We start from the raw sequence: 16,198 nt of genomic DNA on the forward strand, positions 1-16,198 counted from the left end.
CCATGAGTCATTTTGACAAACTAGAAGTTTTCTGAGAAGGCTTATACAGGTATAAAATGCCAGAGATCTTGATTTGGATATTGACCCATAGTGCGTAAGTACAACGTGCCCCCCAGCGCAGCTGGAGCTCCGGAGCTAGACGGTTCGGACCCGCCCCTGCGTGCGGCGCGGGGCTGGTGCGGACCTAGGTGAACGCGCGCGACGGTGCGGAGAGGGGAGGGGAGGGGCGGGGACCAGCGAAAAGCGAGCGGTAGTGGGGCCCCGCGAGCCGGGAGCGCCGCCCAGCGTCCACAGAGTCTCCCGGGACAACCCCCGGCGCTTCCCTCTCAGAGAGCAGGAACGGTTAATTGGAATGGGGAGGGAGGGGGGCAATAGCAGCCCACCGCAGGGGCCAATCGAAGGCTTAGAAAGCCCTATATGCAAATATCAGGGCCGGGCGGACCTCAAGGTAGGAAGAGCGCGGTTTAGAGTTAGGGGTTGTCTGGTAGCCAATGGGAGCGCGTCTCAATCCTTCCAGGAGGGGGTCCGCAATTGTGGTTGCGAGTGAGACCTGCGGCGGAGTCAGGGCGAGACTGGGGAGTCGGAATCGCGGGTAAGAGCTCCCCAAAGCCCGGTGCTGGCCCCAGATCGTGGCCTCCGAGTGCCTCCCCACTACTGGTTCTACACGCCTCGGATGTCCCCCACGGTGCCCACCCCTCTGCCCTCCCTGGTGGCATTCTAGGGCCAAAGTCGGCCCCTGCTCCCCCTCCGCGCCGAGGCCCATCTCTTCTCAGCCGGTGTTGGTAACGCTCGCTCTCTTCCCCGCCCCATACCCGAGCTCACTGCTAAAACACCCTCACTCCCTTTTCTCACCCTGAAGACCGGATGCCAGGACATTTTTGCCCATACACCGACCCCTATTTTCTCAAATCCGTTAGCCTTCCTGTCTTTACATCTCTCCCGAAGCCGGGTCTCCCTCCGGGGACACCCTCACTTCCTACCCTCCCTCGATTTCCCCAAACCCAGTGCCCGCAGGGAGCTAGCTGTCCCTTAGATACCAGAGATCCCTGGGAATCTCACAACTCTCTTCACCACCTCTTTTCCTCTCATTGCATCTTTCTCATGATCACCTTTCTTTTGCCTGGAGAAACCTTATAGAAAGACACTTCAGTTTTTTCAGGGCCAGCACAGCCCTCTGCAAATATCCCTACCCTCTTTCCCCCTCTTCGTTCACTTCCAGTTGTTATTTCTCACCCTCCTGAAGGAAAACTGTTTTAGGCTTGAGGAAAGTTCTCTTTTGGGATTTGAGCCCTAGGAAAAATGTAACTTACATTTGGGGATAACATGGGAAGGAAGCTAACATTTACTAAACACTAGTATGTGACAGGCACTTCAGTAAGTTATTTAATATGTACACCAGTCCTACCATTATATTTTCATCTTACAAAATAGCCCTTATTTTGAACCAAGCAGTGCTTTAAGAGCATTAGAAGTATTAACAAATTTAATTTTTAAAATAACCCCATGAGATGAATATTATTAGGTTCATTTTACTTATGAGGAAACTGAGGCACAAAGAAGCTCAGTTCATCACCCACACTCACCATTCTAGTAAGTAGTAGAGCTGGGTTGGACCCAGACCCATCTCTCTTTGCTAGTCATGCACTTGAGTATTGTGGAGAAAATGGTTGGGCATGAGCTTGCCCCGAAAATTGCTTCTTCCAGTCTTGTGGAATTCCTCAATTTCTAGCAGGATAAAAGATGGCATTTGAGTCATCAGGATTCTTATGATTCCCAGTGGATATGGCCAGTCATTCTCAGCACTTCTTTTATTTTTTAAAATTAATTCATTTACTTTTAAATTATAGTTGACGCACACTATTATATTAGTTTCAGGTGCACAGCATAGCGATTCAACATTCATATACCTTACGAAGTGATTACCATGATAGATCTAGTACCCATCTGCTACCATACATAGTTATTACAATATTATTGACTGTGTTCCCCATGCTGTACATTACTCTCAGCATTTCTTATTGGCAAAGCCCTTGACCAGTTGAGTGCCCCCATCCCTCCCTTGCTTCAGGCCATGTTTTGCTACTGACCCCATTCAGCCCCTGCACTGAAATTCAAAGGGTGGCTAGAATGAAAAGCCAAAAAGCCATAAAAGGCATCTTATTTTATCCTCAAAGCACTTTTCTAGACATGAAGCTTTTAATCTTCTTGGTGATCCTCTAATCACAGAGAAGATAGGGAATGCGGGAGGAGATAATTACAGTATTCCCTCTTATTCCCAGGGGATACATTCCAAGACCCTCAGAGGATGCCTGAAACCACGGATAGTACCAAACCCTATATATAAGAGGTTTTCCCTATGCGTACATACCTATGATAAAATTTAGTTTATAAACTAGGTACAGTAAGACATTAACAACTAATAATAGAATAATTATAACAATGTACTGTAATAAAAGTTATATGAAATGGCCTCTCAAAATATCTTATTGTACTGTATTACTCTTCTTATGATGTGAGATGATAAAAGGCCTACATGATGAGATGAAGTGAGGTGAATTACACAGGCATTGCGACGTAACGTTAGGCCACTTTGATAATAAGTTAGAAAGAGGATCATCCACTTCAGGTGATCTGGGTCATTGAACGATGACAGTGTCGATGGTTGGATGTCAGAAGCAGATGATGTTGTTGTTTGGGGAAATTTAATATTTTTGGACTTTGGTTGACCGTGGAAAGAAAAACTGCGAATAATGGGGGACCTGTATACTTGGCTTCTTAGTACATACTATGTCAAAGAGGCAAAGTTGAAAGCAAGGTTGTAAGCAGACCTCTTACCTCCACATCTCCCTCCTCTCTCCATCCACTTCAACCTTTTCTGAGAGCTAGCCACTGGAAGCCTTCAGAGGGATGCTTTTAGTGGGGGAATGAGAATCGGAACATGAAAAGAGGAAGGGGATGAAGGAAAAGCTGTTATTGGAGAAGAGAGGGAAGTCACAGGCAGACACAGTAGGAGAGCTCTTCAGTGCCATATGTATTCCTGCAGACTGAAAGAAAAGTCTAGGCTGTGAAGTTCAGGATGAAAAAACTTGGTTAAAACTTGAAACACGTCCCTCTGTTGTTCTTCAATGATTCTTTCCTCCTATTTACAGGACACGCGTTTTAATTCAGCCTCGCAAAAGAAAGCACTAAACATTTTCTACCCTTCTGCAACACCTGTAGGGTCAAGAAGAATAGTCAACACGAGCTGTCCTTCAGAAGTAGAAATGAGGCATGGTCCCTCCTTTGAGATTTTCCAAATAACCTGCAGTGTTTGCATGGAGCCATCCCAGTGCTCATTCCTTCCCCCTGGTGGCCAACGGAGGTCATTTTCAGGCTGTCTAACCAGGATTTGGTTGGCAGCCCCTGGCTTGGTTGATCCGAAGATCAAACCCCATTCTAAAATGAAAGGAAACATCAGGGTTTTGGTTTTTCCCCCCACTGTTTTAACTATCCTATTTGGAAAGGTGAACAGAACGTGTCTTGTGTCATTAAGGAAAACTGAAGGTGGCATTTATCGTGTTTGGTACATTGGTAGCCCAATGTAGTCTTCTTTTTTAAACTCCCCAAAGCACTTAATCCACATTGCCTGCCCACTAACCTGGCATAATGGAAAGATACGTTGAGAGGCAGAAAGCCAGGCCTTCTGTTCTGTCTCCACTAACTTGCTTTCTGGCTTTGTGCAAGTCAAACCTCCTCTTAAAAGCAAACAGGTCGAACTAGGCACTCTCCAAGGTCCTTCCAGCTGTAATATTCAGGAATTCCATAAGAGCTTAGCACATGTTCTAATTACACCCCAAATAAGAGCCCTGGTACAATGTGGGCATTGGTGAAAAGAAGGGAAAGAAACAAAATAAATACAAAGTAGAAACGATAAAGCTGTTCGCAGTTTATAGCCAATTTGGGAGATCCAGGCCCTTGTTGGAGGTGGGAATTTAGATGCAGTTGGCTTTAAGGAGAATGATGTGGGACCAACTGATTCTTATGGGATTAAAGTCTCCAAGACTGCTTCTGAGAGCTAGAAAATCAGTTGCTTCAGTTTATGGTCATACCATTTATGGGTGATCAGAGAGGGAAAGGCCGTGGGTGGAGTGTGGAGGAGAGACAGACATGGCTTCTAATCCCCGCTCTGCCTCTTACCTTACCCTTTCTGTGCCTTAGTCTTCTCATCTGTAATAGAGTGAAAATAATATCCACGATCTATTATGAGGACGAGACAGTATGTATGTAAAATGCTTTCCTATGTAAATGCCTATTACTTGGTAAGAGGTTGCAAATAGTAGCTACTGTTATAAACAAATGAAACTAAGTGTTTTAAGTGCCTGCTATATGAAAGGACCCAAGGTCGATGCTTTAAAAAATGTTATTTATTTAATGCTCACAGCAACACTTCTATTATATAGATGAGGAAAATTAACCTTAGAAAAGGCAAACTTAGTTCATGAATTTATTCCAGTCAGTTCGCTCTAGAAGCGTACAAACCTCTGCTGTGTGTCAGACACTGTGGCAGGAGCTGAGCATTCACAGACATGGCCTCTTCCATCAGGGAATTCAGTCCAAGGCCCCACAACTGATCATGATAGACAGCATTTAGTGAGTACCTGCTTTGTGGCAGGCACTGTTCTAAGCACATTGTATTGACTCAAGTGAATTAGCTCATTTACTTCTCATAACTGGGACAGACCATTTTGCAGGAAACTAAGGCAGAGGAAGGTTAAGTAAATTGCCTGAGGTCACACAACTAGGAAGTGGCAGAGCTGGGATTTAAATCCAGGCAGTCAGACTCCAGAATCTACGTTCTTAGCCACTTCACTATAGCTACCTTTTAGCAAGTGATTTAAAGTCACATCTCTGACTACAAAGGCCTTTACACCAGGATGTGTGTATATCTCTTCACTCTCTGTATTTTCTTTAGGCCTTTTCCTTTGAATCTGTTGCCTTGCATTCTTTTATTCCTTAAGGCTACCAGACATCTGACCAAATTGGAAGGCAGGAGAGAAGGTCGGAACCCCCAGGTTAGCAGGGAGTAGTTGCTGAGGCTGGGAAAGAAAATTATGGTAGAGCCAAATAAGGCCCACATCTGAAAAGATGGAGTGGGTTCTGGCTTCAGCCAGGTCATATCTAATTCTTGTTCTGAAAATGAGGGCATTAAAATGTTTTTGGTCCAGCGCTGGGGAAAGCAGCTTTTATTCTAACTCTTTGCTGCTTACAGGCCAGAGGTACACTAGAGAAGGATAGGTAAATTCAGATATCTATGGGACCAGCCATGTAACCCCAACGAGAGAAGTGATCCAGCCATACAAAAATGTTCCTTCTCTCTTAATGCTACTGTAAGGAAAACAACAGCACAGGGTGACTGTCACTTGACTTCTGTATCAGAGAGACAATAGGGAATGTTAGGGGCTGGGGCAGACTTAGAAAATGTCTGAAGAGAAAGCCAATTCTCGGCTCTGGTTGATTGCTGGCATGAAGCAATGGGGACCTATTCTCTGAAAGGAATGGAAATCTGGATTTTTATGATAAAAATCTACATTTTCTAGTTACTGGCAGCTTCTATTTAACAACTATAACAACAACACACTACTGTGGGCCAAGTAAACGTTTCTGCGGGTTAGATACAAGATACAAGGCCCAGAAGGCAACATCTTGAGCAAGGTAGTTTCTCTCTGTAGGCTTTGGAGAGAAGCCAGCAGTATTTAGCTTCAGGGGTGGGGGAAGGGAAAACCAGGGGACCAAAGACAAAGCAAAAATAGTCACTTGTGGCAATGACTGTTGTCTGCCATCTTGCACCTGATTCAGGTGCCTCCTATGTCTCTTGTGTCATAGGAGCCTAGAATATGGGGAAGGTAGGCCAGAATGCCATTGCGAGCCAGTTGTTTTAGAGAAGTACATGGACTCAGTTCCTTGCTATATGTGCCTGAGGCCCTCTCTTGCAAGAGTAAACAGAATTTGACCGTTTGTTGTTGTTGTTCTCTTTGACACAGACACATAATAAGCAGCCATGACTTGTTCTTACTACTTGGGCAAGGACTCGAAAAAGGGCAAAAATAGCCCGGCAACTCCAGAGGCCAAATTCAGGGTCAGTTTTCTCTCCTCAAGTTAACATTAACCTTTAGGTAAACGGGCACTCCTCCTCGAGGGCTTGGTAAACAGGAGCCGTTGTAGAGGGGTAGGGGAGTGGAGCTGGCTGTTTACCTGGAAGGAAGGGAGCAGCCCAAGGTCAAGATTTCATGTACCTTAGTCCTCTTGAACTTTGCCAAGAATGTGCCTGTTCCCTGGGAAAAACTGACTCTCAAGGCCCAGGTTTCATCGGTTAGTTGCACTGAGCACAACTATTTCTCCCCTTGCTCAGGTGTCGCCATAAAGGGACTTGGGTGTAAGTGGCAGCCCTCCTCAGCAAGAGAGAGACAAGTGGCAATCCTTAGCCGACTTAATAAGTGTGCCTCCCTCTTGTGGGCGATTATGAGCATTCAGTGAGATGGTGTATGTGACAATTCTTTGAAAAGCCTAAAGAACTATACCCTCGTAAGGGCTTGTTATGAAATGATTCATAGGTAACCTCCAAGTTAGAAGGTTCCCCCAATTTTGGTTTGGAAAAGGGGCAGAGAGAAGTGTCAGGGTGTGGTAATATTAAAAACATGGCCATAAGGTATAAAAGTTGTCTAGAATGAACACGTTTGGGTGCAAAGGGGAGGTGATTACCAAGAGACTGTGTGACTCTGGTGAGCCTGCTGTAATTGCATATTGCTGGGGGTAGTCCAAATTGTTGGCATTCCACTGGGAAACAATATGGTAAAAGAAAGAGAGAGAGAGAGAGAGAGAGAGAAAATCAGAAGCTACGAAGTTTTCATATTCATTAACCTAGTAATCTTGGTTCTGAATAAAGAGCTTAAGAAATCCTAAAGAGGTAAAAGGCCTTCTATACATGAAAGTGTGCATTTTAGAGCTATTTACATAATAGAAAAATTGGAAGCAGCTTACTTTGTCAACAATAGGGCAATGGTTCGTTAAATTCAGACACATTCCTTCAGTGGGGTGTTATTACACAACCATTAAAAACTAGAACTATGTAAACTTTGCCATGACCAAAAGGATATTTATGATGTGATAAGTGAGCAAAAAGCAGATACAAACTTACTTATTACGGTTACAATGATATAAAACAATGTTTAGAAATTAAGAATAAAAGAGAATACACAAAAGGGCCAAAGTAGGGTAGAGAAGCTAAAGATGATTTCCCACCCTACTCTTTCCTATGCTTCCTTTAATGTTATAGTAGTATTTCAGTCACAATAAATTAAAATAAATTGTAATAAAGATATTATGAATATCTTGTTTAAAAGACAAAGGGAAGGACAGGTAATAAATAGCAAGAGGACTATAGGCATCAAAAGAGAGAGACTGAAACAGTGAGGAGGTTGGCAGGGCTTGGGAGGTGAAGAGAGGAAGGGTCAGCACCAGAAAATTGGCATTATGGCCACAGGAGCCTTGGATGTGAAGTGAATATGAGTCAGTTGATCGGACCTGGGCAGTTCTGGATTATCCAGAGGCAAACGAAGCACGTTCTTAAGGATTAGTGAAGCACGGGCGTTAAAAACCATTTAAAAAATGATTTGATATTTCAAATTTCAAGCAAACATCAAAGAAGTCATCATGGGGGTGGAGGGAAGAGAACTTTGCTTGACTTCTTACAGGTATTTTACATTTGGTCATTTTTTTTGTTTGTTTTTGGAATTGAATGGTCGGGAAGACACTAGAACGTTTTCTGTGGTGGGGGTCTCTGCAGGTCTGCATCAGGCCCTGGGCTTGAATCTTGTTCAATCAGCTGCAAGTCAGTCCTGCAGTCCATGAGCACCAGTTGCTTTCACTCTCAGGCCAGTAGATTGCCTGCGGGAAGTTCAGTGCAGTTCTGAGACAGTTAACAGACCTCCTCAAAGCACCTCATCTGCACCCACTGGGACTAACTCCCTCAGCTAGGAAGGCTTAGGGCTTGGTTCTGAGGCTGTCTCCAGATACTCACTCACTTTCATAATAAGATTGTTTACCAGGTGGTGCCATGCATAGCACCTCAGCCAGCTCCTGAAAACCCCAAGAGGGAAAAAACCAAGGCCAGGGTTGGCTAAGTGAGTCCCCAAGGTCATTGTCAGTGGCAAAAGGTGGAATCAGCTCCCTCCCAGAGCCTGCAGCAATGGTGGAAATAGGGTGGCATTTTATAATAGTAATCTGTTGCCTGGTCTCAGAGCACCTGTCGACCACCCCCCGTGAGAAAGGGAGGGGGCTCTCCTGCAGGTGGATCCAAGTAACTGCTGCTTACTCTGTCTTCTCTCCAGTGTGGGCCCTTATTTCCCCAGAGTCGCCTCCCAGCCCCCGGAGATGCTCCAGTGCCTGCCTTTGGAAGGTGAGGAAGGAACAGAGTCAGAAAAGAGGGAAAACAGTTCCTTAGAAGATCGGAAAGAAATCGTCACCCTGGCTTTTGTGAACACCGAGAACTCGGAGACGCAGGAGGGGCTTCAGAATGCCCAGCAGCAAGGCAAGAAGAAGAGGAAGAAAAAGAGGTAAGGATTGAAAGATGGGGAATGGGGATCTATGTTGGGAAGAGCAGGAGGGACCTAGGAGGACGGGGGCCTTGGCTTCTGATGAGTGGGGGAAAGGAGAAACTGATGAGACTCAAAAATCACGCCTCTTTTGATTATCTGTTTTATAGAATCAAATTGTAGTGTAATCTAAAACTATACTTTACCCTAATCTTCATTCTATTTGTTTAGAATGCCTTTTTTTTTTTTAATTGTAGTATATGGTGGGTTAGGTTTCATGCAGCCCCACCTGGGACAGGATGTGGGCAGTCTCTTTTCTGGCAAGTGTGTCTGTCTCTGTCTTGCTGCTTTCCTTCTTCTGTTTTCCAGATGATTGGTGATCAATCTATCCAATTGCCGATATGAGAGTGGTGAGCATCTGCATTTAAGGGATCGATGATGGGGACCCACTGGATCCCCCCAAAGGGTTGGGAAGGGTCACTCATATATTTTTGAGGATGAAAAGGGGTGTCTCCAAATCCTAGTCTTTGCTTCTCCCACCTCATTTAACTATTTGAGGAAGTTGGGAAGCTCATCCCAAGAAAATTTGGGTTTGACCATGATGGTGTGTACTTCAGCCATCTGTAGTTCTTGTATATGGTTGTTAGGGAATCTGATTGTAGAGGAGGCAGCCATTGCTGCAATCCACGGTTCTTTGTCAGAGTACAAGCTCCACACTGGCAGTTCATGGGCTGAAGGTGACTTACAGACCTTCTCTGTGCTACAGAGCAGAAAGTTGTTGCCGTTATTTTAATTTTGAAGCTTTAGGCTGGTCCTGACTCTCCTGGTTACTGCAGGCACTTTCCAGGCCCTTGAAGGCATTTGAGTTTGTGTTGGAATTAGCTCCCAGTTATCAATATTATCAGGGACAGGAGAAGAAGGGTGTGATAGCATATATGTAATTTTGAAATACAGTGTATAAATTTTTTCCTGTCAGCTTACCTTACTGATTAAGCTTGGCTGTAGCTGATGTTAAGGGTTTCAGTTTATATTCCCTGAATATTTAGTGCTTAGTGTTTGGAGGAAAGCCAAAAGCCAACTTCCTGGTAAGGGGAGGCCAGGGCAGTTAAAACATTCATCCCAGATAAACTTCTGTGGGGATTTTTGGGCATATTCTTTATTATTCAATAGCTTTCAATTCTCTGTATTCCTTTCTTGGCAATGGTGTGTCTAGGCAGGAAAAGACGGCTTCTAGTTCCAAGGAGCCAAGGTGTCTTGCTTCAGTGCTTGGTCCCCAGACCAAGTACCCAGAAATGTAACCTCCCTCACTTCCCGGGCTAACCAGCCTTTCTTTCTCCAACTCCGTGGCAGTGCGTAGGGCTGCCCAACAGTATGGCCTTCGAGAGGGAGGGGAAAACGACGACTGGACTCTCTATTGGACTGACTACTCGGTGTCACTGGAGCGGGTGATGGAAATGAAAAGTTACCAGGTATCTGAGTCAGAGCTGGTCCTCAGCATGTGTAGCATCTGCCCCGTGGGGTCCCCGCTGTCCCCTGAGGGGGTCTTGAGGGTAATCGCATGTCCCCATTGTTCATGAATTCTGGTTTCCTTCGTAGAAAATCAATCACTTCCCAGGGATGAGTGAAATCTGCCGCAAGGACTTGCTGGCCAGGAATATGAACCGCATGTCAAAGATGTTCCCTAAAGATTTCCACTTCTTCCCTAGGACCTGGTGTCTTCCTGCTGAGTGAGTACCTACCTGTGCTCCCTTCTGCTCCTGATTCCCGGCTGCTACTTTCCCTTTCCACAGGATCTCCCATCTCTCCTATTCAGGAAGAGAAGGGAGAAAGGGCATGGCCAAGGTTGAGGAAACACAAAGCTCTGCCTATAAAATTAGATGACATTGAGGGGCTGGGTGCTTTGCAACCTGTGCCCACAGTTAGAGTGAGAATTTGTTCTGACCCTGAAAGCTGTTGGTTTTGAACTTGTTCCAACCTTTTAGCTGTGCAGTTTCTGAATTGTTAAGGACCATGAGAACTTTAGCAGGGAGTGAGGTACTAGTTAATGCCCAGGTTAGGAGCAGGGAGGAATGCCTGAGCTCTGTCTGATGGTAGTGCCCTGGGTGGCAGTCAGCCTTTCCCCATCTCTGGTCTCACGTTTTCCATCTTAAAACTGGACATCCATTCCTGGTACATAAAATACTCTGGACCATACCACCAAGAAACAGGAGAAATGTGAGATGACATGAACATGACTTGGGTACAATCTGATGTTTGAGATGAGGTGAAGGGGACAGAGAAATGTTGCCATCAGAATTATCCTCACATGGCAAGGGCCTCAGAGAAATCCCACTTTCCCCTCTTTGCCCAGTGCTTTCCAGAACCAAGAGCTCCAGGGTTCCCAGCCTTTCCTAGCTGTCTGGAGCAACTTTCAGGGCTTAGCAGCAACTTAGAAGGGAATGTCTTTGCCATCAGGTCAGCAGGCGCTTCCAGATTTCATGGCCACTGAAGAACATTGCAGTTAAGTGACCTGCAGTGGTCACAAAGCTCCTTTGAGTTAAAATGCAAAACAAGAAATATAACAAGACTGAGATTTATAAATCCATTAAGTTCGTTTCTTTATTTCTTCCGACTATACTTTCTTCAAAGTTTGTTCAAAGATAGTCTTTGTCCTCTCACATTCTGGCCGAAGTGGAGATGTTACAGAGGAAAAGCTGAGCCCAGGGCAGGGGAAGAAACAGATTGATCCAAGGTCACATTGCTTGGAGCTTGAGCCAGATTCAGAACTCCAAATCTATGTACAAAGTCAGGAAGTCAGACTCCTTGGTCATGGCTAACTTTATGGGGTGTGCAGCATGTATCAGCACCTTGCCTGCATTATGTCATGTATGAGATAGGTGTCATTATCCTCACAGTATAGACGATGGAATTGAGGCTTACAGAGGTCAGGTCTTTGCAAAGGGCGACACAGCCGGTAAGTGGGATTGCCTGGGTTGCAATCCAGGCTTGAATTCCCTCCAAAGCCCACCCTCTCTCCACTGTGTGTGCTCTACTGTCTCTTCTATGATCCGACCTGTGGGTGTCTTTCAACTCCAGGACTTTTGTCACATGAGATCGTTTTTGTTGTTGTTGTGTTTTATAAAGAACTAGCCTTCCTTTTCACTGCTCCCCAACTAAAGGTGTATATCATTCCCTCCTTGTTCTGGTAGCTGGGGAGAATTGCAGAACTACAGCAGGTCAAGAAAAAATAAGACATACATTTGTAAGCCAGATTCGGGCTGCCAAGGGAGAGGTATATTCATCACCCGGACGGTGAAAGAAATCAAACCAGGGGAAGACATGATCTGTCAGCTCTATATTTCAAAGGTACTTCCTCATTCTGATTATCTATTTGTCCCCACAGCGACCTCAGTCTCAAGCCCCACTGGACCAAATGTGAAATGAGGGAATGGAGGGCCAGGGTGGGGGTGAAGCTGAGTCCTGTCTTCTGCCTTGGATTTGTCAGCCCAAGCCTTCTGACCAGGGATGTGACATATGCCTGGGCCACAGCGTCCCTCGCCCTGGCACCTTTGTCAGTTGGTCTGGCCCTACCAGGCTGCTCTCTTGCCTCTTAACACGACAGCTGGGAGGCCCCAGCTCATTTGGGACAGGGGAGTAGTCCTGGAGAGATAATGGTAACGAGCTTTACTCCATGGCTGGGGGTCAGAGGTCACAGTAGAGCCCATTGCTGGAAGGGAGCCCTCTAGACGTGTGTGTGGAGGGGAAGCATCAGCCAGCACTGCAGATGAGCATTGTAGGGAGAACTCTTACAGAACTGCACCAGTAACACAGCCCTGGCTGGTGACAGCATATTCTTTATCACAGGATTTCTTAGTGTTGTCTTGGTTGTTGCCAGGAGACCTCTCGGCGGTGGTTACTCATGCCATTTGACAGATCAGGAAACTGGGGCACAGTGTGGGTTAATGACTTCCACAAGGTCACATGGCAGGTCACGGAGCCCAAAACCCCTTCTCCTCCTCCCCGGCCCTGGCCAAGTCTACACTGTGTAACACCAGGCAATGTTGGAGCTCACGCCAGGACACCCAGATGGGGTGCTAACGAGCTACAAGTCTGAATTTCTCCTCCAATGCTTGTGTGACCTCTGTTCTCTCCTCACAGCCCTTTATCATTGATGGCTTCAAGTTTGACCTACGGGTTTATGTGCTGATGACATCCTGTGACCCTCTCAGGATTTTTGCATACAATGAAGGACTGGTCCGCTTTGCCACAACCTGTTACTCCCACCCTTGCACGGACAACCTGGTAAGCTCAGGGGACATGCTGCCTCCCCATCTTCCCTTATCATGATTAAAAAAAAAAAATCAACCCTAGTTAAATCCACATTTTCAAACATTGTGGATGTGGCTATCATTTGCTGAGCACCTACTATGTGCCTTCCCAGGAGCCCTCAGAATAGGGATTATCACCTCCCTTCTACAGAGAGTTAATGAAAACCCAGAGAGTGTAAGACTTGTCCAAGGTCACAGAACTAGGAAGAGCTCAGGCTGGGACTCGTGGCTACTTCTGCCTGACTGCAAAGCCAGTGCCACAGTTCCATGGTAGGAGGGGAGGCCTTGGGCGAACCCTCCCTCCCCCCACCACCCCAGTCTTCTGAGGTGTCCCTCAGGCAAGGCACTACCCACTCTCAGGAGGAATTGGAGTTTCTTATACTCCAAGTTGTAGGATCATTATTCTTATTTCCTTTGTCTTGCCAGTTTAAATAAGGCTGCAAGCTTCCCCTTTCTTCTCCATCTCTAAGCCCCAGGGACCGTGGGAAGGCACAGGGAGGAAGTGGGAGGCCTGCCCTTCCTCCTGACCCCACACACTTGTGTCTCTTCCCCAGGATGATATCTGCATGCACCTGACTAATTATTCCATTAATAAGCACAGTTCCAATTTCATTCGAGATGCTCACTCTGGCAGCAAGAGGTAAGGAAGTGGCTTTACTTCTCTTTTCTTTCCCTGCCAGTCTCAGAGCTGCTCTCTGGGATTCTAACGAAACCCTGCCAGTCCCCATCCGTGTTTCCATCTTGAATCTCATGGTCTCAGAAAACGTTTCTTTGCCTCTAAACCCAGAACAGACTCCTTAGTCTCTGCCCTCAGGCTGTTAATCATTAAAAGAGGGCCACATCGTAAACCCTAGGAGGATGGGAGGAGGACAGATAAACATGAACTATTTCCCTGGCAGGATACACACACACACACACACACACACACACACACCAAAATGTTCTTGTTACAGTTGGCCCTTCTGACATTTCCAAACCAACAGATATTTATTGATTGCTGGTCTGCCTTGAGAAAAAGATATGTCAGGCAATTGTTCCTAAGCTTGTGTTTCCCTGGGGTGTTGCTCCAACAGAGATTCTCAAATGATGTGTCATGATGCCTGGTGTGACATGACATGTGGCTAGCTGGCTTTAAGATTCTCCAGAAGAAGGAGGAAAAATGAGAGGAATGCATGAGTATCTTCCCAAGCATCTTTTACATGCATGTTATCGTCTAATCCTGTCTCATCTGAGTTTTAAGAAAAAGGAGGGCTTAAGAATGTGAACATGACCAGGCAAAGGGGAAAGAAAAAGGAAATATTTATGGAGGCCGCTTGTGTGTTGGGACCCAAGCTGGATGCTTTGTGTACATTTTTTTTAAATTGAATTTTCAGAACACTATGGCAGAAGCATTATAATCTACCTTTGCAGGTGGAGAACTATGAATTAGGTGCCATCTTCATTTTACAGATGAGGAAACGGAGTCTCAGAGAGGTTAAGTAAGTTGCCCAAGGTCACACAGCTATAAATGCTGGAGCGGATGAGAAGGTAGATCTGTCAGACTCCAAGGCACATGCTCCTTCTGCACCAGGCTTCAAAGGACTGATAAACAGGCAATCTGTTTGGCTTCAGAACATCAGAGAGGCACGGGAAATTTCACGAACTCCCTCAGTGGCAGAGCTCCAAAAATCAAATGGAAAATCACTAGATTAAACCTACTTGAAGGGGACATGTTGGGCTAGGTGGAAGTGATCTCGCCTTTCAGAGAGCACCAGCCACCCGTCTTGCCTGAAGCTCTCCCACCTTCTCTCCCCGCCTGCCCCACGGGCACCAGCAGAGACTCCTGTGCCGTTGCATGTGGAGCTTCAGTGCTCAGTGAGGCCTGACTTCCAGTCCCGCTCTCACTTTTGGTAGCTGAGTCAGCTTGGGCAAGTGCCTTCATGTCTCTGAGCCTCCATTTCTTCTTGGTCTGTAAAATGAGGGTGCTAGGACGCTCTCCCCTGCCCTGCCGTACCCTCCTCACGTCCCAGTTACTGTGAGACTCAAGTGACCCACGACAGCAACGTGAACAGTGCTTGTGATTCACGTTGCTTTTCCTTAGGCTAAGGGTGTGTGATCGAAGGGCCCTCATTTTCCTCCTCTTAGGAGAACTGCCACTCCAACCGCAGGCCTGCAGCCCTCAGGCTGTGAGGGAGAGGGGATCATGGAGGACTAAGGTGGGGGTGTGCAGTATTGCTCTGCTGCCCTCCATTCCCCCTCCCTCCGGCCCCTTCCTTCTCCTCACCCCTCTCTCGCCCCAGGTCTGGCCTCACCCCTCTGTTCCTCTCCATGCACCCTCTCTGCTGGAGCAGTCATCTGCTCCCCTGGCCTCCACCCTGCCCTTGCTGGTCTCAGCCTGTGTCCCCTGAGCTCCAGGCCCGTCTCGCCTCAGCTGCACCTGGACCTCTCCCTGTTGCCTCCAACTTAGCTTTTCCCAACATGGCTGTGTTCTGTCTCCTCGCTTCCACCTCAGTGTTCCAAACTGGTTCCCCTGCCCAACTCCCCCGTTTCTACTTTCCAATTGGTAGGATTAGACTTTGGTGTCATCTTGGACATTTCCTTTTCCATCGAGTCATTGAATCCTGAACATTCCTCCTTCAAATGTCCCTGCATCCCTTGCCACTAGGCCCAGACCTCAGTTCAGCCTCAGACCTGATGGCTCCATCGGCCTCCTCGCTCTTCTCCCTAGCTCCAGACACCTCTGCTTACCCAATCTGTACCCATTTTTTTCATCTCCAAAGTGACATAATAAAATAGGAATCCTGGCTGGCCAGCCTCACAGAGATGTCTTAAGGATCGACTGAGACGATGGGTATGAATGGGCTTCAAAAACAGTAATCCCCATGCAAGTGGAGGCTGTTATCATTAGGCATCCCGTACACTCATTGCTTCCACTTTCAGAACCAGTGTGGCTCCCGGGTGCCTAGAGCATCAGGTTCAAACTCCTTTGCTCAACCGAGTATAATTTGATTGACCAGATCGCACTTTCCACTATTATTACTACTACACTAGTAGTCAACATTTCTTTCTCTTTTTTTTCCCAAAGTCATTTATTTATTTATTTATTTATTTATTTATTTATTTATTTATTTATTAAGGAGGGTGCAGCTCACAGTGGCCCATGTGGGGACTGAACCGGCAACCTCGGTGTTATTAGCACCACCCTCTCACCAGCTGAGCTAACCTGCCACCCCAACATTTCATTTGTTGAATACATGTTATATGCCAGGCACTGCTGTGAGAAATTTACATGCCTCAACCCAGTTCATCCTCACAACAACAGTATATTATGAGCATCCCGAT

The 16,198-nt window shown here is 46.3% G+C and overlaps 1 protein-coding gene across 2 annotated transcripts in view; it reads left to right on the plus strand.

Moving 5' to 3' along the window:
* The first annotated feature begins 288 nt into the window (after nt 1-288).
* TTLL6 (tubulin tyrosine ligase like 6) overlaps nt 289-16,198 on the plus strand; it is a 36,295-nt gene continuing 20,385 nt past the window's right edge. The window contains exons 1-8 of one of the 2 annotated variants that reach the window (XM_074319781.1): nt 289-592; nt 8,367-8,590; nt 8,942-8,980; nt 9,921-10,039; nt 10,167-10,297; nt 11,759-11,915; nt 12,708-12,851; nt 13,432-13,517. In XM_074319781.1, the coding sequence (XP_074175882.1) occupies nt 492-592; nt 8,367-8,590; nt 8,942-8,980; nt 9,921-10,039; nt 10,167-10,297; nt 11,759-11,915; nt 12,708-12,851; nt 13,432-13,517 (1,001 nt within the window). In that variant the 5' untranslated portion in view covers nt 289-491. Of the gene's footprint in view, nt 593-8,366; nt 8,592-8,941; nt 8,981-9,920; nt 10,040-10,166; nt 10,298-11,758; nt 11,916-12,707; nt 12,852-13,431; nt 13,518-16,198 lie in introns of both variants that reach the window. The other variant, XM_019740676.2, reaches the window with a different exon arrangement.

The sequence above is a fragment of the Rhinolophus sinicus genome, linkage group LG15 (assembly GCF_036562045.2).
Source record: "Rhinolophus sinicus isolate RSC01 linkage group LG15, ASM3656204v1, whole genome shotgun sequence".
Taxonomy (NCBI): Eukaryota; Metazoa; Chordata; class Mammalia; order Chiroptera; family Rhinolophidae; genus Rhinolophus; species Rhinolophus sinicus.